Source organism: Megascapheus bottae, chromosome 7 (assembly GCF_031878675.1).
Source record: "Megascapheus bottae isolate mThoBot1 chromosome 7, mThoBot2.hap1, whole genome shotgun sequence".
NCBI lineage: Eukaryota > Metazoa > Chordata > Mammalia > Rodentia > Geomyidae > Megascapheus > Megascapheus bottae.
Genome location: NC_143515.1, coordinates 52,660,795 through 52,685,960, shown reverse-complemented (window position 1 = coordinate 52,685,960; position 25,166 = coordinate 52,660,795). Strand labels below are relative to the sequence as shown.

Below are 25,166 nucleotides of genomic sequence, written 5' to 3'. Positions count from 1 at the left end.
TCACCCCAGCTTTTCCTTCAATCCCTCTGCCCTCCAAAAATGGACCTCAGCCAGCTAGCTCCTAGAGTCCACAGGCTGGGGAGCACCCTTCGGGTATGTCTGTAATGTCCTATAGCCCTGAGAAAGTCTGTGTTCTGTCAAATGGCTGGTTCTAGGGAAAGGGGTTAACACCTTTGAAAGCACTTTCTAAAGCCAGTGTTTCTTCTCTCTCTGTTCTCTTAAAAACCCACTGGTCCTTGGGTTCTTGGTCTCAGTTTAACCACTGCCCATAGTCTCAGTTTGACTCTGTGACCTGAACCAAGTAACCTACTTCTACGTTCCTTAGAGTCTTTCTTTTTAAATGACTGGCAGTAGACTTGGCAAGGTCTGAGATCTTTCAGCTTTTAAGAATAGTGATGCACAGGCAAGTGTCTTCTACTTATCAAAGTAGAACATTGGTCCAGTCCGACTCAGTGAGTCATCAGATCCTCATTGAAGATGCCAGCCTATGGCTGGATTCTTCTAGAAGCAAAGTGTTGGTATGAGTTCCTAGAAGAAGATAAAGCCAGGAGGTAGATTATAGAAGGCTTTGAAGGCCAGGAAGAGGGCCTTGAACTTTATTCTGCAAATGGTAGGGAGCTACTAAAGGTTTTTGAGCAAGTTTTTGAGTTATGTATGGAAAGAATGAGCAAATTTCAGGATGAGAAGAATCCAGAAGTTAGGGCCCATAATCACAACCCAAATAGCTACAAAGGAATCCCTCTCATCTCCTCAACCCTAACTTCCAGGAGGACTCAAAATACAAATGTATTTCCCTGTAATATAAACCCTACCTTTGAAAATTAAAATTGTAAGAAGCATAATGAAGTGTGGGAGTGATGGCTTTTATTATAATGGAGGAATATTCTCTCTTTAAAACAACATCTGCCACGTGCTGGTAGCTCATTCCCATAGTCCCAGCTACTCACAAGGCTGGGATCTGAGGATCATGATTTGAGCCCATCCTAACAGGGGAGTCCAAAAGAGTCCTTTCTCCAATTAGTCACACATAGAAAAGCCAGAAGTAGAGCCGTGGTTCAAGTGGTACAATGCCAGCCTTGAGCAAAAAACAGCTCAGCGATAGTCCCCAGACTCTGAGTTCAAGACCCAGGACTGGCAAAAACAAAACAAGCCACCATTCAGTCCACATATACCAAATAAATCAAGCTCTTCTGGAGATTTAGGTGGAGAGGCTATGCCTTTTCCTGAAGTGAGGGGGATGAACATCTGAAATAAACCTGTAAGTTCTGTGATACTGGTAAGGAGGCAGGAGTAGATGTTGGAAGGCCCAAGAGTAAATGGTAGTGTCAGCATAATTTAGACATAGACAAGAGGGACTTAGCTGGCAGAGTGTTTATTACTGTTTTATAAAAAGTAGAAGGGCGAGGACTGTGGCCTAATGGTAGAGTATCTGCCTAGCATGCATAAAGCTCTGGGTTTGATTCTTTGGTACCACATACACAATAAAAGTGTACTGTGGCTCATGATAGAGGGCTAGCCTTGAGTAATCTCAAGAACAGTGCCCAGGCCTTGAGTTCAAGCCCCAGGACTGGCAATAAATAAATAAATAGTAGAAAAATGTTCTCTTGTTGGAATTGGTGGTTTATTTAATTCTGATCAAGAGAGAACCTTGGGGCTGGGAGTTTAGCCTAGTGGTGGAGTGCTTACCTAGCATGCACAAAGACCCAGATTCGATTGCTGGGTACCACATATATAGCAAAAAGACAGAAATGGTGCTGTGGCACAGTGGTAGAGCTCTAGCCTTGAGAAAGCCCAAGGATAATGCCCAGGCCCTGAGTTCAAGGCCCAGGACTGGCAAGAAAGAGAGAGAGAGAGAGAGAGAGAGAGAGAGAGAGAGAGAGAGAGAGAGAGAGAGAGAGAGAGAGAGAGAGAGAGAGAGAGAGAGAGAAGCTTATCTACCCTAAGTTCATCTTCAGAGTGCACCTGCTAACCCAATCCAAGGAAAGTGAAACAAGATTTCTGGTTAAAGCTAATGACACATTAAATGAAGTGTAATAGCACATTGTCTTCGATGTAGTAATTGTGGATTACAAAGGAGAATTCAGACAGAGTGCTTTTGAGAATAATTTAAATACTCCTGCAGTTACTGGACTTCCTTGGTCCTCTGGACCCAGAGGAAGTTTCTCAAACTGTGGCCATACTCACTCATTGCCTCAGTGCTTTCAATGACTGAAGACCATGCTCTCAGTGCAAGGGGAAAACAAACCCTATAGGCAGCTCCTACCTTCAGAAGTCCTTGCTCCAGACGAGGACATGAGCTAGAAATGAAAAACCAACAGTCCATGGGCCACAATGTGAAACTCAGTCTTAATTGTAGGCTGCAGAGCCTACAAGTACAAACAGCGGGGAAACAGGAAAGGTAAGTTACCTAGAAACAATCAGGCTGTGCCTCTCTTGTGAATGTAAACATAAAATTAATTTGACTGGTTTTCACACCCTTGCCCATCCAGGCTCTGGTTTTGGAAAGAAAAGCAAAGATATGTCCACTGACCGAGACTTCTTCATGAGGATGAAATGCACAGTCACCAACAGAGGCCGAACTGTCAACCTCAAATCAGCCACCTGGAAGGTAGGCCATCAGGCTTGGGGGAGAGTCCCAGGGTGGGCAGGAGGAATGCCTAAAGCCCTGCTCCGTCCCCTGCAGCACTCTCACCCCCTGTCTGACCTCTGATCCCACAGGTCTTACACTGCACTGGCCAGGTGAAAGTCTACAACAACAACTGTCCTCCTCACAGTAACCTGTGTGGCTTTAAGGAACCTCTGCTGTCCTGCCTCATCATCATGTGTGAGCCGATCCAGCACCCATCACACATGGACATCCCTTTGGATAGCAAGACCTTCCTGAGCCGCCATAGCATGGACATGAAATTTACCTATTGTGATGACAGGTGGGGATCTGTGTATTCAGCGTCTGTGCTATGAGCAGGGGTGTGTGTGTGCGCGTGCGCACACACGCACACACATGTGCACGCCTTAATGAATGGATGGGACTGGCGCGAAAGTATTGAAAGTTCGTGTGCTTATGTCATGTTTCATTCCACCAATTCGGAGTGATCTTTACCATAATAGTTGATGGTGTCTCATGGATGCAGCTCCCCTCTGTCTGTTGTGCTGTGTGACTGTGGTCATCATTGTGATGTGTGTATATTTTTCTACTTCTGTCTCAAGGCTCCTGAGAAAAATTCCAGGGTGTTCCATGCCTCCCATGACAAGGGTCAAGACATTTTGCTCAGTCTTCATTCAGATTCCAGCCTAGAACACAGGGTTCTGGCCTATATACCTGATTCTCTTTCATGATTAACATCTTTCTCCTCCATTTTCTTCCTTGCTATGTGCAGCTGCCTTCTAACTGGTGGCTAACCTTGTCTTGAAGCCTTTCAGAGGGAACTGATTGAGATTCTACACTCTAACTCTAGGACCACTGCAAATTGTCTTTGAACACAGTAGTGGCTAGACCCTGGGGCTGTGTGCCCTAGGTTCAGATCCAGTAGTACAGAAGTGCAGATGTATGTGTCCGTTCTTGTTCCCATCTTGACTAACATTGTTGAAAGACCACCCAAGACCACATCAACTGTGCAGGCATGTCACAGTTCAAGTTGAAGTAGAAGAAATTGGAGTTGTCATTGAGTGTCTAAACCACATGACAGTTCCCTAAACCCCACATGCTTGCTTACCACTGGGACTGTGAGCCAGCTGATTAGAATGTGGAGGAGGAAGACCATAGGGACAGTTATGAGGGGCAGTGGCAAGCACCAGGGAGGGAAGGGGAACCAGAGGGAAATGACCTTACAGGAGGCCCCCTCTAGAGTGAGTGCCATTGATACCTTGCTGAGTAGTGTACCCCAGATGTGTCCTTCAGGACAGAGCTCATCCACCTGATTCTACCTTTCTACCTTTCTTTAGTATCCACAGTCAGTTCTGTAGCATCCTTGCCTCTGTGCCAGTCTCCTCTAAAACGGATAATATATCTCAGCCTCTTTCACAGAATTATTCATGGTCATGGCTGTCTAAGTACTCAGAAAAGCACAGGGCAGAGGACATGAAGATTTCTTATTAATGCTACTTGCTGTTGATACTGTTGCTATTGTTATTTTTGTCCTTGTGCACCTGGAAGCAAAATATGCCCACAAACCCAAGAGATAAGAGCATTTCCATAGTCTCAGAGCCTGACAAAGGGAGGAAAGACCATTAGCAAGAAATTGCCTCATTTTTTCTATCATCAGGAAATCCCTGAGCCCTAGGACAAGAGCTCGTGTTCATCCTTCCCCAAACCCATCACATCTTTCTGTTTCCTTCATGGCACAGCCCAGCTTTCAAGGCAGACATGGGTTTGCTCCTCTGATTCTAGACTAACTTGGTATTAGCTGGTTATATCTTCTTAGAATTGGTGACCACTTTGTGGCACAATTACAGGACTTTTATGAAAAAACTGTGAAGCATTTCCACCCCCACCCTCAACCATAGTATAGCAAAAACCTGGATCTCTACAAAGTTCTGGGCAGTTTTCAAAATTGAAAAAGGGGCTATAATCTCATGGGGAAAGGAAGTCATGAATGAAGTCTTTTGTCCTGGAACTTTGACAGTTGTCAGAATGGCTGTCAGCATCGTAAGGATGCCAACACAAACATGATGGTGATAACTAGAGAGAAAGAGGAATCCCGGTTCTTGTCAGGGTCTGTTACCAGGTCCAGTCCTTGTGTCCAGGTGAAGTCAGCTCTATGATGTAGCCCCCTTTCCATGGTGTGCTGAGATGACTTGGGAGGTGGCAACGCATGATCCGCATGTAGTTGGCTTTGATGGGAAGTGGAACTCAGGACATCCTGGCCAGGCAGCCTGTGAGCAGCTGCTAGTGTTGTGGGCGATGGAAGCTAGAATTGGCCCTGTGGGTAAGACGTAGCCCTCATGGGACTCCACTGCACAAGAAAAGCCCCATTAGCCTTGAAAAGTTACAGCACAAGGAATGCTTTTGATCAGTGTTTTTACAGTCTTAAGATGTTCATTTTTATAAAAGTGAAGGAAAAACTCCACTTAGAACACATAGTTCAATGCTGATTGGTTTACTCATTGTCTTGATTTGAAGAGTTTTAAGTAATTTTCTGAAGGCACTAAGATGTGAAGAGAAAAAAGGGGGAGGGCAGATGAAATAGGACATCTTGGTATAAGAGTGGCAGCCAAGGGGCTGGGAGTTTGGCCTAGTGGTAGAGTGCTTGCCTAGCATGCACGAAGACCTGGGTTCAATTCCTCGGTATCACATACATAGAAAAAAGCCAGAAATGGTGCTGAGGTTCAAGTGGTAGAGCTCTAGCCTTGAGAAAGTCCAAGGACAGTGCTCAGGCCCTGAGCTCAAGCCCACAACTGGCCAAAAAAAAAAACAAAAAACAAAGAGTGGCAGCCAAGTGTATGCTGGCCTAATGGACCTGTGACTCACAGCATGGGGTAGGGAGATGTTGCTTATAGGCTTTGTGGGTCACACTGCATTTTGAGTAAGGAACCTAATTACATGAGCCCTACTAGAATCAGTGATGCTGGAAAGATGGATATGAAGGCACATAAACAGTGATGTGCCACACAGAAGTTGTGCTTAGCCAATTAGCAGATTAGTGAACAAGGGCACAGACACAGCTTAGACAGTTATGAAGAGACTATTTTTAAGTCCTTAATCCCTAAGGGCTATTTATCATTTGCTTTGCTGAAGACTTGGGTTTGTGGATTTGGTTTTTGAGGTTTTGTTGGTTTTTTTGTTTTTGTTTTTGCTTTTTGAAGGCTTATATTCATTCTTTGTATTAGGAATTGGGAATACACACACATGTACACACACACACACACACTTAGAATACTGTTCTTAATAGCTTTCTGAGATGAATGCTTCAAAACCAATACCTACATGGGATAGCTAATAAGAAATGAGGTCAAAAGGCTTAGAGAATTCATTTGGTCTAATGACATGCTACACAAGGCAGACTACAATTTCTATAAACAGGTATTCTTTTCCAAAAAAAAAAAAAAAAAGCGAAACCAGAAAGAATATGTAGCAACTCAGGCAGTAGAATCCACAAAATCACTTTTGAGGCAATCTGATAGTTTTCTAACTATTAGAATCAAGCACAATGGATTTTTAAATACAATATAGTTTCAAAAAGATAAAATCAAAGAAAGAAGTAAGGGAGGAGGAAGGGAAGAGAGGAGAGAGGAAATGGAGAAGAGAACAAAAGTAAAAATCAGAAAATCAATTAATCTGAAACAAACCATTTACATCTAAAATTGATTATAGATAATTTTAAAACATTTGTTTTCCCTTTAATAAAGGACCAAAGGATTATTTAAGGTTTTCTATTAATTATTTTGAGTCATTATATTTTTTTCAGTCTATAGCAACTTATATATTCAGTTACATTTGTGTATACATGTTAGGTAGTCTTTCTGTGAAATACTTGGGACTAAAAGTATTTCATACTTCCAAGAATTTTGGTTTTTTTAATTGTATTTTATTGTTGGGGTAAGGTATAGAGGGAGATACATTCATCAGGTAGTGGGTACATTACTTCTTGAACATTGATAATCCTTCTCATGTTTTCCTCCCACTTTCCCTCTTCCTATCCTCTCCCAATCATCTTGTTTACTCACTCAACTAGATTCTACTGTGAGCCTCGCTGTCCTGAAACTGTAAAATCCAAAGTACTCTGAAATCTGAAACTTTTCAAATACAACATTGGCACATTTTGGATGTCAGATTTTTACACTAGGCATGCTCAAATCTGTTTATAGGTGACTGTTATAACTTGTGACCAGAGGAAAAAAGTTGGGTAGCTTTGTTAAAGAAAAGAATGCGCAATCAATGATTTTCCCTACATATGACTCAAATATAAATGTAATACAGATTTCCTAAAATATTAACCAGTTCCTGAACTGTTTTTTACTGAGCCCCTGGTTAACTAATACTCCTGTGCCAAATACAATTACATCAAAGAAGTAATGATTGTGAGACACAGGCAGCTGAGTAAAACTATAGTGCATGATACAAACTAGATTATTCTTTTCAGCAAAAAAGAAAACAAAGATTGTTCCCAAGCAGTTTAACTTTAAAATGGGCAGTTTTTAAATTCATGTGGAGATGCCATCTAGTGACAAAAAACAGTGACTGAAAAACATGAAGCCATCAAGGAGACTGATGAGTTAGACTTCTAACTCCCTTGTACTACAACTTGACTTTGTGACTTCTCTGAGTCTTTCTGTATCTTAGAAATAAATTATAAAGGCTGGGAGTTTGGCCTAGTGGTAGAGTGTTTGTCTAGCATCCGCAAATACCCAGGTTCGATTCCTCGGTATCACATACACAGAAAAATCCAGAAATGGTGTTATGGCTCAGTGGTAGAGGTCTAGCCTTGAGAAAGCCCAACGACAGTGCTCAGGCCCTGTGTTCAAGCCCCAGAACTGGAAAAAAAATGAAAGAAATTATAAAATCAAATTACATGAATTGGGCATCAGGGGTAAACGAGAAATCAGTATCAACATTTCAGTCAAAATTTAAAATTAAGCTGAGTAATGATGGCTCATACCTGTAACCTTAGCTACTAAGGAAGCTAAGGCCTGAGGATTGAGGGTCAAAGCCAAACCAGGCACGAAAGTCTGTGAGACTTATTTCTAATTAAATCACAGACAAATCCACAAGTGGCTCTATGGCTCAAGTGATAGAGCGCTAGCCTTGAGTAAAAGGAGTAACAGAGCTCCGGAACTGCACCCAGGCACAGAATTCAAGCCTCAGAACAGGCCAAAAATAGAAATTTAGAATTCATAAAGAGGATAATTACAATTTAATCTTTGCAGATTAAAAAAAAAACTTGAGGACAACCATCTTTGCCAGTGAATGAACCAAGATAGGATGTAATAAAAACCAGAACTTGCAGTTCAGCAAGTTAAGATTGCTGAATTCCAAATTCTGTACATAAAACACACATTAAATTCATTTTATTCAAAGAGATTGAGAATAGTAAATATATCAAAGGAAGGTTCTTAAAGAGATTATCAGTGAAGAAAATTACAGAGCTGTGAGTTGTGAAACGTACATATATGAACACAACCAGAAGGCATTTTGAAGTCTAAGAATAAACTAGACTGATTTCCAGCAGAGTAAAAATACTGTATTTTTTCATTGCATATTAAGTAAATTTAGTGAGTTATTTTTGCTTCTTTTTAGAGGAAGTATGCCATCTTTAAATTTGTAATCTTTCAGGAGGACAGAAATGCATACATTTTCTTTTTATAGATAGCCTATTCTAAATATTTTTGCTAACCTAACATTAGCCTTTTTCTATACATCCTAATTAAGAAAAAATCTCATGTTTCTTTACATCCTTGAGTAGGGAGGAACTTTAATGTGCTGACCACTTTCTCCTACTCAGCTGACAGTGTTCTAGAAAACCTCCCAATAATCTTTGATTATATCAGAAATGCTCATATGTTGTCCTGTCTTGTCTGCACGTCTCAAAAAAAAATCCCTGCAGAAGGATGTACTGTGTCCATTCTCTTTGGAGTTTATCTTAAAGTTTAATAGACCTCACCATTCAAAAACTGTTCTTTCTAAGTGATCTGCTTTACCCTTACTATAACTCAAGGCACCATTTGCTCTTACTGATAGGGGTTTGGATAATGAAGGACAGAGCTAGTTGAATAGGTTTCCAATACTGGTCATATATGCAGAAAATCCAAGATATGTCTGTATTTCAAATGAACAAAACCTGAATAAAATATATTAAAAATGAATAGGCATTAGAATCTGAGTTTATGAGTAGTCTGTATAATGTATATTTAAGGAAATGCATAAGTCAAAGCTTATTACCATGTTTAAGAACTTCTAGCAAGGGCAATGTCCTGGATTCGATCCCCAGTGCCAAAAAAAAAAAAAAAAAGAAAAGAAAAGAAAAATACAGTTGAAAAATACTTTAATATAAATTTTACTTCTTAGAAAACAAGTAAGTGCTAACAAACTTCTTAAAACTTGCATTCTTAAGCCAGATGTGGTGGCTCACGCCTATAATCCTAGCTACTCAGGAGGGTGAGATCTGAGGATCAAGGTTCAAAGCCAGCCCAGGCACAAAATGGACCTGAGACTCTTATCTCCAATTAACCTCTAGAAATCGGGGAATGAGGCTTGGCTCCAAGGTAGGGTGGTAGCCTTGAGCTGGAGAGCTCAAGGACAGCGTCCAGGCCAAGTTCAAGCCCCATGACCCCCCCCCCAAAAAAAAACTTACATTTTTTCTGAGATCTGAGGATCTAGAGTCAAAGCCAGTCCCAGGAAGAAAAGTCCATGAGACTCTTTGCTCCAATTAATTATCAAAAAGCTGGATGTGGAGCTGTGGCTCAAGTGGTTGAGTGCTAGCCTTGAATAAAAATGCTCAAGGACAGCACCCAGGCCCTGGGTGTAATAAGCTCCAGGATCAGCACAAAAACAAAACATAAGTGAAAAACACACTTTGTATCCTCCCTCATAACTAATTTAAATGTTCTTTCCTTATCTTGCTTACATAATTAATTTACTTAGCGACTACTTTACTCTTACACAGAATAGAGGTAGAATCTGCCATCAGCTGAAGCCACACTACCACACTTTGTGCCCCACCCCACCCCATTTTGATCTCTGGCTGGGGAGGAGAACAAACCATCGTAGGCCTGGGACTGCTTTCTCCTGCTGCCTTAGGAAATAGCCTTTAACTATAGGTAATGGCTTTTGAACAGAGGTTCTGCACATTAAAATAAAGAGCAATTAAGAGCAAACTATTCACATTTCAGAGGCACATGTCACTTTCAAGTCCAATGTCAGAGGCCTGGCCTACATACTTGCTTGGGGAAATGCTAACTTCAGAACTGAATAAGCCTTCCATCCCCCACCCACCCCCCTAAGTTCTCTACTTCCTCTTTTCCTTCAACATCTACTTCCATATACCTGCCTCTATATCTTCTCTCACTTTGTCTTTTTCTCCTGTATTCTCTTAGGATATCCTCTGTCATCCTTCCTTTTGCAAGTGAGTAAATTAGGTTTTTTTATAAAATTTCTCTCTCTCTTAAAGCAGAAGAACTCTACTAAGTTGACCTTTAAATTTATAGGCAACTCTGATTCTTTTTCTCATTGAGTCAAGGGTCCTTAATTAGGAAGAAAGAAAGAAATGGTTTTTCTCCCAGCTCCCTGATGGAGGAAGCAAAGGCAGCTCTTATCAGGGCACTGCTCTGTTGGCTAGTACAGAGCCTGGGGAAGGGAGTGGAGAGGCCTTGTGTGCTATTGTCGCTGACCCTCTAAACAAGCATGGTTCATTAACCTCCCTCCCGGCGTCGGCATGCCTGCAGATGGGGGCCAATGACCATTTGCTTTAAGATGGGGTTTCCTGGCTTTGTGAAGTTTGACAACTCAAATGTTCTTCAATTGTGTTTGGGTTATGTGTATTTCCCAGTTTTTATGGTAGTCTGTTTAAAGGAATGGAGAAGACATTAAATATTTATATTAGTTGGGAAGATAAATGAAAGCTGCTAGTGGGAAGATATCTAGCAATTCCAAAATCTGTTTGTTTGTCCACTTCCCAAAACATGTCCATTGTGTGCCTTTGAACAGATGATACGTTAATTAGATTAAAAAACATCTTACTATGAGCCCGATTAAAATATTTACTTATAATGTTTTCATTTAGAGATCCTAATCTTGAAAGGAAATTTCATTCCTTCAGGAAATAGAATCATATCTTTCCTAGAATGCCTGTAGACACATTATTAAGAGTGTCTAGAAAATTCTAGGCCTGCCCAGAAATGGAAGCAAGTTTATCTGGCAAATCAGTGAGCCTGTAAATGTCCAACTTGTTCACAACAGAGCCTCTGGCAAAGTTCTGATGTCCAGGCTAAGCTTGAGATGTGTTTGGCCCACAGAAAAGCTATATATGTTACAGAGCCATCCTTATTCTGTCACTGTACTCTCTGCCAAACTGAACCTCAGCTAAGTTACTATTGGGTGCTGACCCCAGAGTCACTTTGGTCAATGAGTTCCGAGGCCTGTTGGCTCAGGGACAAATGAAGGGAAAAATCCTCCCACTATGATACGTGATACCAGCTGGCTGGTCAAGTGGCTATTGGGCTTTTGTTGGAAAATAAATCTCCCCAGAGCTGAGTCAGCAGAGACCTAAGCCTCTTGGCTGGTGGAGATTCCCTTTGTTTGACCCCAGGGTCTCTTACAGGTAGAAAGGTCCTCTTCTCTGCTTACTTCAGTACAATACAGAGTAGAGAAAGGCTTGATTGAAGATTATGGGTTGATGGAGGTTATATGTGTGTGCATTCATAAATTCTTACACACAGAATGCATTTTGACACACTCATGGAAGAAAGGTAGATCATTAGCAGTCAGGTTCCTTGGCAGCACTGAGATAGACAGGTCTCTAGTGGTATCTGAGATCCATACAAATCAACTGCTCAGATACTCCCTAAGCTCCAGTTGTACAATAGGCAAAAGTGAAGCCCTGGGTTCAAGGGCTGAAAGCCTGGGCTGTGAGAAGACAAACACTTCTTCATTTGTGACACTGCATGCCCTTTGGGATTTCATGGGGAGGCAGTATGCATGCTGAGAGAATGGAAGGGTCTTTGTAGAAGATGAGGCTTCAGGCTAGCTCTACAAGAGTTAGAGATTTGAGAAGGTGGGAGGCTGGGAGGCCTGACAGCAGGAGTGAGCTTGGTGTAGGATAAGGAGGTATGTGGATTGGGTACCAGGGCAAAGGGTCTGTGGCATGCTGCTGGTTAACTTAAGATCATATTGCCTGGAAATAGAGACATAGTTTCTGGAAGGAAGATGGGCAGTTAACTCTCAGCTGACTGTCGATACTTAGCCAGGAGAATGGCAGGATGGGGGCAGAGTTTGGATAGCTGTGTGTGTACAAAGTTATTCCATTTAGAGGGTATTTAAGTGCAGAGAGAATAAGCCAAGCAGTTGTTTCTGTTTTCTGCTCCTACTTCTTGTCTGTATTCTTAACCCCAACATGGGCATAGTGAGAGACGTATACTATCATAATGGAGCTTCCAGTGTCAGTTCTCATTTTTGGTAGGGTAGGTCAGTTCTAACTTGTGGTAGGGTAGGTAAAGAAGATGGTAAACTCAGTAGGAAGGTGTTTGTGATGATAGAGATGGTAAAGAATAACATTTAGGTCTGATGTGAAATGGTGGCACTGTGGTGATTCTTAAGTCAGGCTTGTTCATTCCATCAGAGCTTCCATCACAGAGCAAAGTTCTAAGGAATTGAGTGTTCTTCCTGGCTTTCCATATTTGTCTTTTCCTGGCGTACTTCTCATCCAAACTATCCATCTTACCAAAGGCAGTAGCTGTCAGGATAGCCTTGTCCTATCCTGGTATAGCTGCCTTCTTATCAAAGAGGACTGTGATTTTGTTTCTTTCTCTAAGTAGAAACAGCTATGGAAGACACACGTGGTATCTGAGGGCACCTGAGGCCATAAAGTCATGATGGCAACCTGAGAAGAAACATCAAGGGAGCAAAGCTTTAGCATACATATCAGACTTACCCTGCCTAGTTCCTTCTCACTCTGTGTCTTCACTTGAGCCACAGACTTGCCACTTACCCTGGGTACCACTCTCTTGTAGAATGAGTTGGAATGAATAATGAAGAGGCCTTGGCTTTTATTTTTGTTCTGCTCTAGACACTTTTGTGTACATCTGATTAATGATCTGTAGTCCTAGATCTCTACCTACACAGCTATAGACACTGGGTTTGGGCTGTGTGAACCCCTCATAGTGCTTCTAGGAAAGGAGGCATGTGTGTGCAATGGAGTGGGGGGTCAGGGAGGGTAGGGGCCATGGTAATTTGGGTGGACTCAAATTAGTTGGGACTTGAGTAAATGGTGTGTGCAGGAGGTCTAGATTGTGTTCATTTGAGTGTTATGCATTTGATTTGTTTTCTGGATTTAATATCTTTAAGTTCTGGTATTCATTCTTCTTCACATGCTGTGGGATGTTTTTTAATTCAGAATCACAGAACTGATTGGTTACCATCCTGAGGAACTACTTGGACGCTCAGCCTATGAGTTCTACCATGCACTGGACTCAGAGAACATGACCAGAAGTCACCAGAATTGTAAGTTCCAGGGGTATCTAATAGGCATCTTCACTTTCATGAACTCTAACCTCAAATGAGTTATAATTGATAACGCAAAGTACCACCATATTTTATGAAAGAGGGTACCAAAAAGGGGTTTCACACGCTTTTTGCCTGAACTGCTCTCAAACCAGTATGATACACGGGGACTACCCCATCTACTTCAGCGCTACCATCTTGGGTGGTAGCTAAAACTCAGACTTTCAAGATAGAGTTCCTAAACTCTAACCTTTAAGTACTTACAAATTCATAAAACAACCACTTCCACTAGGGACACAGGTCCAGATCAAGGCATACAATTTTTAGACTACACGCTAGGATGAACCTCAATCCCATATTCCACCTATACTAAGCACTCTTCTGTAGCCAACAATCTACACTGTCCTCTGGGACAACGCTGTGGAGAATAGTACATGGAAACATATAATTAACTTGAGTCTGAGTTATACTTGCAAGCCCATCTGTGCATAGAAGAGGAGGCCTAAGGGAGTTAAGAACCAAAGGCAATTGAATTGGACATTGAAAGATGGGACCAAACAAGGGAGAATGTAGTCTAGGACCAACTAAACACAGGTGTTGTGGTTGGCATAGTTCTCTCTGAGTTTATTTCATCAGTGTAACTTCAGAGGAGGAAGTCCAGGGAAGGTGCAGTATCACATGCCTGTAATCTCAGAACTTGAGACACTGAGAACAGAAGGATCTTGGAGTTCCAGGTCAGCCTGAGTTTTATGTCTAAAAAAAGTCACTTGAGGAGGCTGTTGAAGCAGCAACATGTTGGCATATGGTAACCCTATTTTTTTTTTGCCAGTCCTGGGCTTGAGCTCAGGGCCTGAGCACTGTCCTTTGGCTTTTTCCTCAAGGCTAGCACTCTGCCACTTGAGCCACAGCACCATTTCTGGCTTTTTGTATGCATGTGGTACCGAGGAATCGAACCCAGGTCTTCATGCATGCTAGGCAAGCACTTTAACCACTAGGCCAAACTCCCGGCCTGTAACCCTATTTTATATCTTAAAAGAAAAGCCGTTAAAGGAGTCTAGGACTTACTACCATTGTAATGCTGTACATCTATATAAGCCATATGTGGTCTATACAGTACCCGAAATATAGCTGATGAAAAAATAAATTCAGTACATATCCTAAAAGCAATAGGTGTTGCAGCAGAACAACCATGAATTTTTAAAGTTTAAGATAATTTAACTGAACACGCCTGGCTTTGGGCTACTGTATTGAACAGGGCAGTTCTAACATTTCCCTGGCCAGCTTCCTGACTTTAGGTGATCCAGGAGAATTTCATGAATCCTTGCAACTCATAACCAGACAAGGACTATCTGGGACTATAACCCTCTACTCAGCCCACTGGGAAATCAAAAATTGTTTTTGCTTTTTGGAGTTCTGGTGTTCAAACTAAGAGCCTAGCGCTTGCTAGGCAGGCACTCTACCACTTGAACTATGCGGAATCTTATTTCTGAGATAAAATAAGACTGTGAGCTCCTATCTTTAACCTCAGAATCTCTCACATTGTTTGGTCCAGTACACACACTAAATGAATGATAAACCTACAAGCATGCCTCATGGTGCTGAGGGCATTACAGGAGTACTAAAAAATGGATAAAATTAAAGATGGTTAAAATCACAGCAGATCCCCAGTATTCGTCTTGGCAGTAAAGGAAATAAAGTGCAGCAACTTGTTCATTGTTCCAAAATCCAACCCTGGATCCTGCAGTCAGAACAATTGGAGCTCAGAGAAGCGAACAGACTTGGCAACAATATAAATGGTGGGCCAGCACAGTTCATTCTCTTGAGGGAGGCCTCTTTCTAATTGGCCTCTGTTTCTTCCTTGTGAGTTGAGTTTCTTCTGATCTCACAGTACAAGAGGAATCATTATGATATATCAGAGAAATTTCTCATTGTGCATTCTGGCAAGTAAATAAATAAGCAAGCATAATAATCTTTCTCCAGCCCGAATAAGGAGGCAAAGGTCAGGATGCTATATGAACCCGCAAATGTGAGTTTAGAGACTGAAGAATGTGGCTTCTCCCTTCCCTTTAAATTCCCCATACCTTTGTGGCCTCTGGGAGTTCTGGATCCCAAGTAAGGCTGACTAAGTCATTCAAGCACTTGGTTCACTGGCCTCGTTGATATGCTGATACTCCAGAGCCTAACTCTCTGGATCTCTTTGCCTCTAGATGCAAAATTGAGGGAGCAGTCAGCCTTCTAAGCCCAGGGGGGACAAGTCAACACAGTAGACAAATGTAGAACATTTCTGGGAATGTTTAAAGGACAGTATTGCGCTTTATCTTCTGGGCCAGAAGAGATCTAGAAGACTCTACTATCTGGGGATCAGCAGGGATGACTTCAGCCAGGCATGAAGAAAGCATTGTTCCCTTCCTTCTTGTAACTTATTTGATATGTAAAAGGGGGTCTAGATAGAAATTTGTCATATCATTTTTCTGTTAACTCCAGTGGGGGGAGGGGGAATCTGCTGCATTTGTTTGTGCAGGATCTATATTTAAGCACTAAACACACCCAGACAGAGCCTACATTGAAATCAAGGTTTCGTTCTTCCAACAGTGGAGCCAAGTTAACTTGCCCTGAACTCAGAACCTTGTAATCAACCAGCAGGACCCACATCCAGCAAAGCAAAATCTGCATGTGTTAGAAATGTAACTAATGTCACTTAGGACAACAGTCAGTCCTGGGAGGTGGAGGGGGGAGGACCTCACTCTTCCCCTCCCTTTTCTCTCCCCCTTCATCTGCTGACTGTTCCCCTGTCTCTTCCCCCTCTTCTCCATTACCCTCCTCTTCCTCTTCCCTTTTCTCTCTCCCTCCCTTCCTTTCTACCTCCTTCTCTCCCTTTCTCACTCCTTTCCTCCCTCCTTCTCTCCCTCTCCATCTTCCCTCTCACTGTTCTCTCTTCCCCTTGCTCATTTGTCTTTGGGCTTGTGTGGATAAAACTGCACTGCAGATTCACTCCTCCTGTGGCTAGCTGGAGGCTCAAGTTGGAGACTGGTCCAGGTTGACACACTGGTGTCTCACATGTACCTGTGTCTGTGTGCTGCATCTCAACCTCTGCATGTTTCCTATTGAAATGGCTGGAGAAGCTCAGTCCTCAGCCAGGTTTAGATAATTGAAAGCCATCATTTCCAAATGGATTAATAATTCATACATTGTTACTCTCAGAGGAGCGCTGGAGGTGGCTTCTCTTTGTTGTATGAAGACATTATGTGCTCTTAAGGAAATAAGATTAAAGGCCATAAAAAGCCTATCTCCCTAGCAAATAGCAGGCCCTCACAAAGGCTGGTATTAATGAGCAGATGATTAGAATGCTGGTGTGAATTATATTCTAGTGACAGAGCAGGTCCTTGCGTGCAATTACTAGAAATGCAGTTAAAACTTTGCTTGCTAAATTGTTTAATCAAAAAGAATAAGAGCCTTGAATTTGGTTTGCATTAGGAACTGTCTAAACAAGTTAACTCCCGGCACTTGAAATTATGTAATAATCATATTATTTTAGCAGGAAAGGCTCAGTGGCACAGAGAAAAGGAGAGCAAAGAAAACAAAAGTTACTCCTTTGGTCAAGGACTCCGTGATGCTTTAGGATAGTGGCAACAGCAAATTTTTCTCTTCCACTCGTATTAGGCTCAGGGTAATGTAGTGAGATAGCATTGTCCTAAGAGCCACAAAACCTGTTGTCTAGCCTAGACTCTGTCAGTGTTGACCTGTGAAGCATGTCCCAACCCATTTGACCTTGTGTTAAAAGGGGATATTTAACTCCTCTATAAATACCTTTATAGCAATAAAAAATATAATGTATGATTTAAATTTTTCAAAAAGATATCATTATCCAGGCAGTAGTGTCTCATGCCTGAAATCCTAGCTACTTGGGAGGCTGTGATCTGAGGATCTCAGCTCTAAGCATCCAGGGCAGACAAATCTAAGAGACTCTTATCTCCAACTGATTAGCAAAAAGTAGCTGAAAGTAGCGGTATGGCTCAAGTGGTAGAACCTCTGCTGTGAGTGAAAAAGCTTAGTGAGAATGTGAGACAGGGCCTTTAGTTCAAACCCTAGTAGTGATGTGTACAAATGAATACTCACGCACACGCGTGCGCGCGCTTGCCCACACACACAAATATAAAGATTTATGATCTTTATTATTTTAAAGCAAGCTACATCCTCTACCATATGGGGCTAGTGAATAGGGAGGTGGCCTTGGACCTTACCAGGAGAACTGGAAAGAATCTGGATATTCTCCCATGGAGTACCGGGTCACACATTCAAATGTGTAAATGAGTATCTGATGGCCTATGCACTATACATATTAACACTGTACGTTAGTGTGCTGTTAGTCATCCAGGGAAGTACATTTGATCCTCAATACAAGCAGCAGTTGTGTCCTGGACACCATGACAGTTATCTTCTGACTATTATTACAAATGCCCCATTCTGCAGAGGAAGATACCCAACTACAAAATGTATCTGCCTCAAAATCCTCAGGCTCCTTTTCTTAACCCTGCCATCATGCCTCTCCCCAGTTCTTGATGACTGAGAAAGGAATCTAAGCTGGGTGTCCCAAGAATGAATTCCTAAGAAATGAGTGTAAACAGGCCATTCTGAGAGCTACCAGAAATTCAAACATGAGTTGATTTCATGTGAAAGGATGTATTGATTCTTTTTTCATGAAAGCATTCTGGACTGCAGAATAGGATAGTCTGGGGTGTGGGACCTGCCACAGTGTTTGTAGACAGTACAAACACATGCTAAGTGAACAGGAAGGAAGGGGAGAAGGAGGAAAAAGAAAAGAAAAAGGAAGGAAGAAAAGGAAAAGAGGGGCAAAAAAGAAAGGGAGGTAAGAAGGAAGATAGGAAAGAAAAGGAAAAGGCATAGCCAGGCAGACTGGCTGGCCAACTGTGGAAGTACAGAGGACATGGAGACTGCCGGGGCTCCAGCTGGAGCTGCTTGTGTCCGTCCTCCCCTAGCTCCAAAGATGGCGGGCCTAAGAGATGACCTGAAAAGACATGGAGAGTAATTTTTAAAGCAAATGAGCCTGTTTCTAGTTTACAAGCACCAGGAAGCATTGAGGTCAGGCTCTCCCCAAGCTGCTGGAAAACCCTGACTGCCTGGCCCAGGCGATGGGTCAGGGTTTCCTCTAAGTGAGCGCTGTGGGTACAAAGGCAGGTGCTGCTCCCTGCTTCCATGGCAGCTGCTCTGGCCTGGGAAACTGAGTTGAAGGCTGTGAGAGGCCACCACAAAACTTTAGGATGGATGGGCTGCTCCCTCACTGGCTGTCCACTGACAGGTTGTATACCCTTTTTAACTTCCTTTTGCTCTGTTGAGAATGAAGAGTTGATTGAGGTCCCCTCTCAGAGGTTTTTCCTGGTCCCATGCATTATCTGTCCATCCACCTGTGGCCTCCCTGTCGGTGGGGCCTCTGCACCTGTAGTGCTCACTCCCCCTACCTCTCTGACCTTGGGCCCTTGCTCCTCCTCTAGTGTGCACCAAGGGACAGGTGGTGAGTGGCCAGTACCGGATGCTCGCAAAGCATGGAGGCTATGTATGGCTGGAAACCCAGGGGACTGTCATCTACAACCCTAGAAACCTGCAGCCCCAGTGCATCATGTGTGTCAACTATGTCCTGAGGTGAGTGTCTGCGGGCTGGCTGACAGACCATGTGTCCTGAGAACCATTGGCCCAGGGAACAACCAAGTGTCTCAGAAGCCTGGACAGGGTATCCCGAAGCTGTCTGTAGTTCAGATCCTTCTGACCGAGAGAACTTTGTGTGGACATCTTGGAGACAGTGGGATGCTTGGGATACTACATGTCCTTTATCTGTCATTGTGCCGTGTCTCCAACCCAGGTGGGGACACAGGTATCACACAGCGGACACTTCATGTTTTCTGAATTGAGGAATTAGGTGAGAGAATTACTCGTACTTGCTTATTTCCACCACCCCGGGAAGATCTTCAGCGATAGTGATAGCTGAGGTAAAACGCACAGAGGCCAAAGCATCCATATACACCAGCAGTCTCAGCACAGTTACGAACAACTTGCAAAAAAGAGAAGGAAAGTCCATCTTTTGTCCAGAGTGGTTTGGCTGCCAAGGTTTCTGTGTGTCTAAGGAGAATCAAAGGATTTTTCTAGAACTCTTCCTTGGTCTGAACAGCTCTCTCGTCCCATTAGTGAGATTGAGAAGAACGATGTGGTGTTCTCCATGGATCAGACTGAATCCCTGTTCAAGCCCCACCTGATGGCCATGAACCACATCTTTGACAATGGTGGTGATGTGGCTGTGTCTGAGAAGAGTAACTTCCTGTTCACCAAGCTGAAGGAGGAGCCTGAGGAGCTGGCCCAGCTGGCCCCTACCCCTGGGGATGCCATCATCTCTCTCGATTTCGGTCAGTGCTTCTTTGCTTCACCTTGCATATGGAACCTCTTGGCTCCTGGTCCTATTTCCCCCTAAACCAGAGTTGTTCTGGCCTTTCTCTGCATCTTGCTAATCATGTGGCCATCCCTTTGATGGGGACAAAAGAACCGCATATGCCATAGCCACTGAGTAAGATCATCATGAAGCACAGGAGACAATTCAAGGGGCTGCCTCCTGAGGGCGCTGTCCTCCTGGGCCATGGGAGTCTGGGCTGAGGGAGGGAGAAAGGAGGGGTCTGCTTTGAGGCTGTGTGAATGATGTTGTCCCCAAGCGAGGGCCCTCTTTCTTCCCCAAGGAGGCCTTAAAGGACAGCCTGCTTACTCAGGCAAAGGGCTAGAATAAAGGACTTAGAATAAAGGGAGGGTTAATTCCAGATACGTGGATGGAAAACAGAAGCAGATCCAGGGTTAAGCCCTCAAATGCCTGACTTCATGAGAACATGAATGGAACTCTCTGGACTGGGCCATGGTGGTCTTTGCAGGGCTCTTAGCCCTCCCTGCTCTGCTCTGAACCCGAGAAGCCCCCTCCTGTAGGCTGCCCCCTCCTGGCCCTGCTGTGACTGCTAGAGCAACCCACCCTGCCCCTACTCCTGCTCCATGTGAGAATCAAAATTCAGAGAATGGCAAAGGACAATAGGCCCTGGCGCTAGACATCTTGTAGTTGGAATAGTAGGGCAGGTGGTCCGTTTATTTTGTAACTTCCTTGTTCTCTCCAGGGAAAGGCAGCTCCTAAAAAGTATAGTCTCAAAATCAAATGTTCTAGGAACATCCTTGCTTCCTAGGGAATCCATCCATTGACTCATACACTCAGCTGCAGGCCCTTTGGTCCTAGCTAAGCTCCAGGCCTGCTTTTGATTCTCTTAAAACGCTTTGTGCAACTTGGTGTAATCTAACCTTCTGGTCACTGATGTTCATCAAGCAGGCCCTTGTCTCCACAGGAAATCAGAGCTTTGAGGAGTCCTCAGCCTATGGCAAGGCTGTGCTGCCCCCAGGCCAGCCGTGGACTGCAGAGCTGAGGAACCACAGTGTCCAGAGTGAGGCTGGGAGCCTGCCTGCCTTCACGGTGCCCCAGGTCACTGCCCCTGGAAGCAGCACCCCAAGTGCCACAAGCAGCAACAGCAGCTGCTCCACGGTGAGCCTCCCCCTTCTGGGTAACAGTGTGCAGGACAGTGACCCTCTCTTGATGAAGTCTTACAGCTCTCTTCCTTAAGTTACCACAGAGCTGGGACACTCGCTTGCCAGGAACCAGAGCTGTTTATTAGCTTCGGGGATACACTTACCACCCCAGTCCAAGTGGGAAAGTCAGAAGAAGCTGGAAGCAGCTAGCTGGGTGCCTGTGTAGAGCTTACTGCTGCAGCTGCAAAGTCCCAGTAGACACAGCCTTTCTCCTCTCTGCTCATCAGGACACCATAGGAAGTGATAAGGAGCCTTCTTTTATGAAATAGAGGCTGAAGTTCAGAGATGCTGAGGAGTAGGCTAAAGTCACACAGCTTATAAATAGTATCCCTTCTATAAACACTTGGTGGAATGGAAGTAAGTGGATCCGGGAATGTGTGTCTCCTTGCACAATGTACTTCTGGGAATACTGGTACTATATTTTTGACTCAGTGTTCTCCTTTCTGTTCCCCAGCCCAGCAGCCCTGAAGACTATTACACATCCCTGCAGGATGACCTGAAGATTGAGGTGATTGAGAAGCTCTTTGCCATGGACACTGAAGCAAAGGACCAGGGCAGCACACAGGTGGGGAACTATGCAGCAGCCCAGCGGGGCATACGTGGGCCTGCTGTCCATAGTCTCTGCCACAGGACCCTTAGGGAAAAGAGAACTGGGGCAAGGGGGGTGTCTTTAGTTGCCTTTCTCCTGTCCTCTCATCAACTATGTTAAATCCAGTGCCTCTGTGTTTAATTCTCAGCTGTCTCCTTCTTCTGTGGATGGCAGCCTCTGCCTGTGCACAAACCAAAACGACACCCCAGATGTGTTCTTTAAGGCCAACTGTCCCCTTAAAAAGCATGTCTGAAGTCAGAAAACATTCCTGAACTTCAAGGACACTCCCTTCACAAACTCATTTGCTTGGAGTTTTCTCAAATGTTTTATATTTTAAACACATTTTAAAAGGGCATGGTTGAGCTGGGTGCAGGTGGGTTCATACTTGTAATCCTAGCTACTCGGGAGGCTGAGAACTGAGGGTTGTGGTTCAAAACCAGTCTGGGCAGGAAAGTTCATGAGACTCTTATCTTGAATTAACCAGAAAAAAAGAGGCTAAAATGGAGATGTGGCTCAGGTAATAGAACAAAGTTCAGGCCAAGGGACTGTACCCAGATCCTGAATTCAAGCCTCCAGTACAAAAAAAAAATGGGGGGAACACGGGGGCAGGCGGGAGTATGGTCTAGTGCTTGTCTAGCATACACGAAGCCTGGGTTCTATTCCTTGGTACCACATACACAGAAATGGCCAGAAGTGGTGCTGTGGCTCAAGTGGTAGAGCACTTGCCTTGAAAAAGCCTAAGACATTGCTCAGGCCCTGTGTTCAAGCCCCAGGACTGGCCAATAAATAAATAAATAAAAAGATACATGATTGACAAATTCCATTTATTTGCAGGTTCTTGAGAATGTGCCTTTATCCTATCTACACAAGGGCCAACTGTCCCTTAAAACTATACTATTCCAATGCCTTTCACTATGTCCATCTCCTGTTGAATTTCTTGGTTCTTAAGCACAACTATGTGGCTGTACTATTTCCTGTAGTTGTAATTAATACTAGGCCTTATCCCCCACTTAGGGGCCAGACTCTGAAGGTAGAAACTGTGTTCTTCATCTACCTCTGCTGTTCACTGTAACATAAGGCAGCACCTATATCTACTTCTTGGAAAGGAAGGAAGTTGCTTCCCAGCCTGGCTGGGTTCTCTGTAAAGTCTGTACATGAACCCTGGATACTTACTGAATCCCTAAACCTGTCCTGGGGCCTGTGTCTCCCACAGTGGGAACTGCAGGTCTAAGTGGTGCAGGACAGGGAAAAGGGCAGCTACTACAGCTAGAGGGCCTGGGGTGGAGGGAAGAGCTTTGTGGAAGGGGCTGAGTGGTTTAGACAAGTGGAATATAGAGAAGAAGGAATTTCAGTTTGGGTATAGAAATGACACAGGTAGAAAGAAGAGGCTCGCAGTGCAGGGTGAAGTGGAACGGGGGCATAGAAAGGTTAGTTCCCCTGACAGAAGGCCTTGTGTGCTCAATGGTCAAGTCGGAGTGTTTCCTGGGAGGCCACCAAGAGCCACTGGAGGTATTTAAGCAGGGGTGACACTGGGAAGCTGTTTAAGATAATTGGCTCCAGCTGGCACCTGACAGGGACACTAACCACTCAGCCTTTCCGCTCCCCTACTCTCCTTTCCTCAGACGGACTTCAACGAGCTAGACTTGGAGACTCTGGCTCCCTACATCCCCATGGATGGGGAAGACTTCCAGCTCAGCCCCATCTGCCCAGAGGAGCCACACTTGCCTGAGAGCCCACAGCCCACCCCCCAGCAGTGCTTCAGTGCCATGACCAGCATCTTCCAGCCGCTGGCTCCTGTGGCCTCCCACAACCCCTTCCTTCTGGACAAGTATCGGCAGCAGCTGGAGAGCAAGAAGACAGAGCCTGAGCACTGGCCAATGTCTTCCATCTTCTTTGATGCGGGGAGCAAAGGGTCTCTGCCACCATGCTGTGGCCAGGCCAGCACCCCTCTTTCTTCCATGGGAGGCAGGTCTAATACACAGTGGCCTCCGGATCCACCATTAAATCTGGGGCCCACGAAGTGGCCTGTTGAAGGTCAGCACACCGAGTCCTTGGGCACACCACCATCGGGGCCATTACAATTGGAGCCCCCCATCGCCTTGCCCAATGTCTCCATGCTCAAAATGAGGTCAGTGACAAATGCTTGACTGTATCAGCAAACACCGGGTAGAGTGGGGACCAGTTGAACCCACCCCAGGGAGGCTCCTGTCCCATCTCCCCCTCCCATTTCACTGATAGGTCCTGATCCCTGTCTCCGTTCTCTGAACTGAGAGCTTGGCTTGAGTCTTTGGGACTGAAGGAGATCACGAGACTGAGCACAGGCAGGAAGGAAAAAAATGGCACAATAAGAGCCACGAGCTCTTTGCCTCTCTTCTGGCACCCCCTTTCTCCAGGCCTTTCTTACCCTGTGCCACAGAATACAGAGAATTACTTTTGTGACTTCTCGGTTCTTGGAAGCCCTAATTGAAAAATATGGAAGGCACCCATGCTTCAGTGCTGCCCAGGCCTTCCCACTGTCATGGCCTCTGAGGACTGGCCACTCCCCTTCCCTTTCCTGCGTGCTCTCAGTATCTTCCAGGCAGCACAGTCCAGTCAGAGCTGGGGAGCAGGGAGATGGACCAAACAACCTCTCCTAGAGACCAGACAGGCACACGTGAGGACAGGACAGTGTACTGCACGGGCATGCTGAGGTGGCCAGGAATGGGGAGGAAGGACAGGGGCCGAGCAGCTCGGCTTCTCACTGGGTAGAGGAAGTAAGGTACAGGTCAGCCTCCAGATGGCCTGTGTCATGCTGGGTCCAGGTGAGGGCCCTCCAGACTCCCTCACACCAGTCTCTGGGCATGGCAGGTCTGCAAAGGACTTTGGGTCCCGGGGCCCAGACGTGATGAGTCCAGCCATGATAGCTCTGTCCAACAAGCTGAAGCTGAAGAGGCAGCTGGAGTGTGAGGAGCAAGCCTTCCAAGACACAAGTGGGGTGAGTTCACCAGGGAAGGCGGAGGTGGTGGGTGGGGCAGATGAGCATGCTTGGAATGTATACCTGCATCTTTCAGGTTCCCCAGCTGAGTGCTCACTGGGCTGAGTGCCCCCTCATAGAGTACTGCAGCTGGTCCTCAGTAGGGAGCAAGAGGGCCGCAGGAGGCTGCATGGTGAGCCCCTCTCTCCTCACCTTCCCTTCCCACATGCAGGGGGATCCCCCAGGCAGTGACAGCAGTGCATATCTGATGTGGAAACGCATGAAGAGCTTCCGGGGTGGGACCTGCCCTTTGATTCCTGACAAGCCCCTGAGTGCAAATGTTCCCCCGGGTGAGTAGACCTAGACCCATATCTGGTGGCGGGCTGGGGGGCTCGGTGCAGCCTGGCTCCTCCACTCGCTGGCTTTCTGAGGCCAGTGTTGTTGTCATCCACAAGAGATCACTGGGTTCTGAGGTTCCATGCTCCATCTGCCTTCTGTGAAGGAAAGGGGGTGCTAGGGGCTCAGGAACTCAGATGACTCCATGCTCATTCTCACCTTTCCAGACGAATTTATCCAAAACCCCATGAGAGGCCTGGGCCAGCCTCTAAGGCACCTACCACCACCACAGCCACCATCATCAGCCCTGAACCCTGGGGAGAATGCCAAGAATGGCTTCCCTCCACAGTGCTACGCCTCCCAGTACCAAGACTACAGCCCGCCACCATCAGCTCACAAGGTGTCAGGTGGGTACTGGGGAGCTAGCACCTATCCCGGGGTCCTGTGGGCGGGGCGGGACGGGGGAGAACACCTGCTGGGCATGTTGCTCCTCACACAGCTAGCTGCTCAGCATTTGGAAA

At 44.9% G+C, this 25,166-nt stretch overlaps 1 protein-coding gene across 1 annotated transcript in view; it reads left to right on the top strand.

Annotated features, from left to right (window-relative positions):
- Positions 1 to 25,166, top strand: part of Epas1 (endothelial PAS domain protein 1) — an 83,554-nt gene that overhangs the window by 54,825 nt on the left and 3,563 nt on the right. Inside the window, exons 5-15 of the mRNA XM_090337013.1 lie at positions 2,490 to 2,608; positions 2,719 to 2,927; positions 13,044 to 13,150; positions 18,661 to 18,808; positions 19,349 to 19,563; positions 20,530 to 20,723; positions 21,222 to 21,332; positions 22,979 to 23,484; positions 24,204 to 24,330; positions 24,542 to 24,659; positions 24,873 to 25,052. Of these exons, the coding sequence (XP_090193139.1) occupies positions 2,490 to 2,608; positions 2,719 to 2,927; positions 13,044 to 13,150; positions 18,661 to 18,808; positions 19,349 to 19,563; positions 20,530 to 20,723; positions 21,222 to 21,332; positions 22,979 to 23,484; positions 24,204 to 24,330; positions 24,542 to 24,659; positions 24,873 to 25,052 (2,034 nt within the window). The remainder of the gene's footprint in view (positions 1 to 2,489; positions 2,609 to 2,718; positions 2,928 to 13,043; positions 13,151 to 18,660; positions 18,809 to 19,348; positions 19,564 to 20,529; positions 20,724 to 21,221; positions 21,333 to 22,978; positions 23,485 to 24,203; positions 24,331 to 24,541; positions 24,660 to 24,872; positions 25,053 to 25,166) is intronic.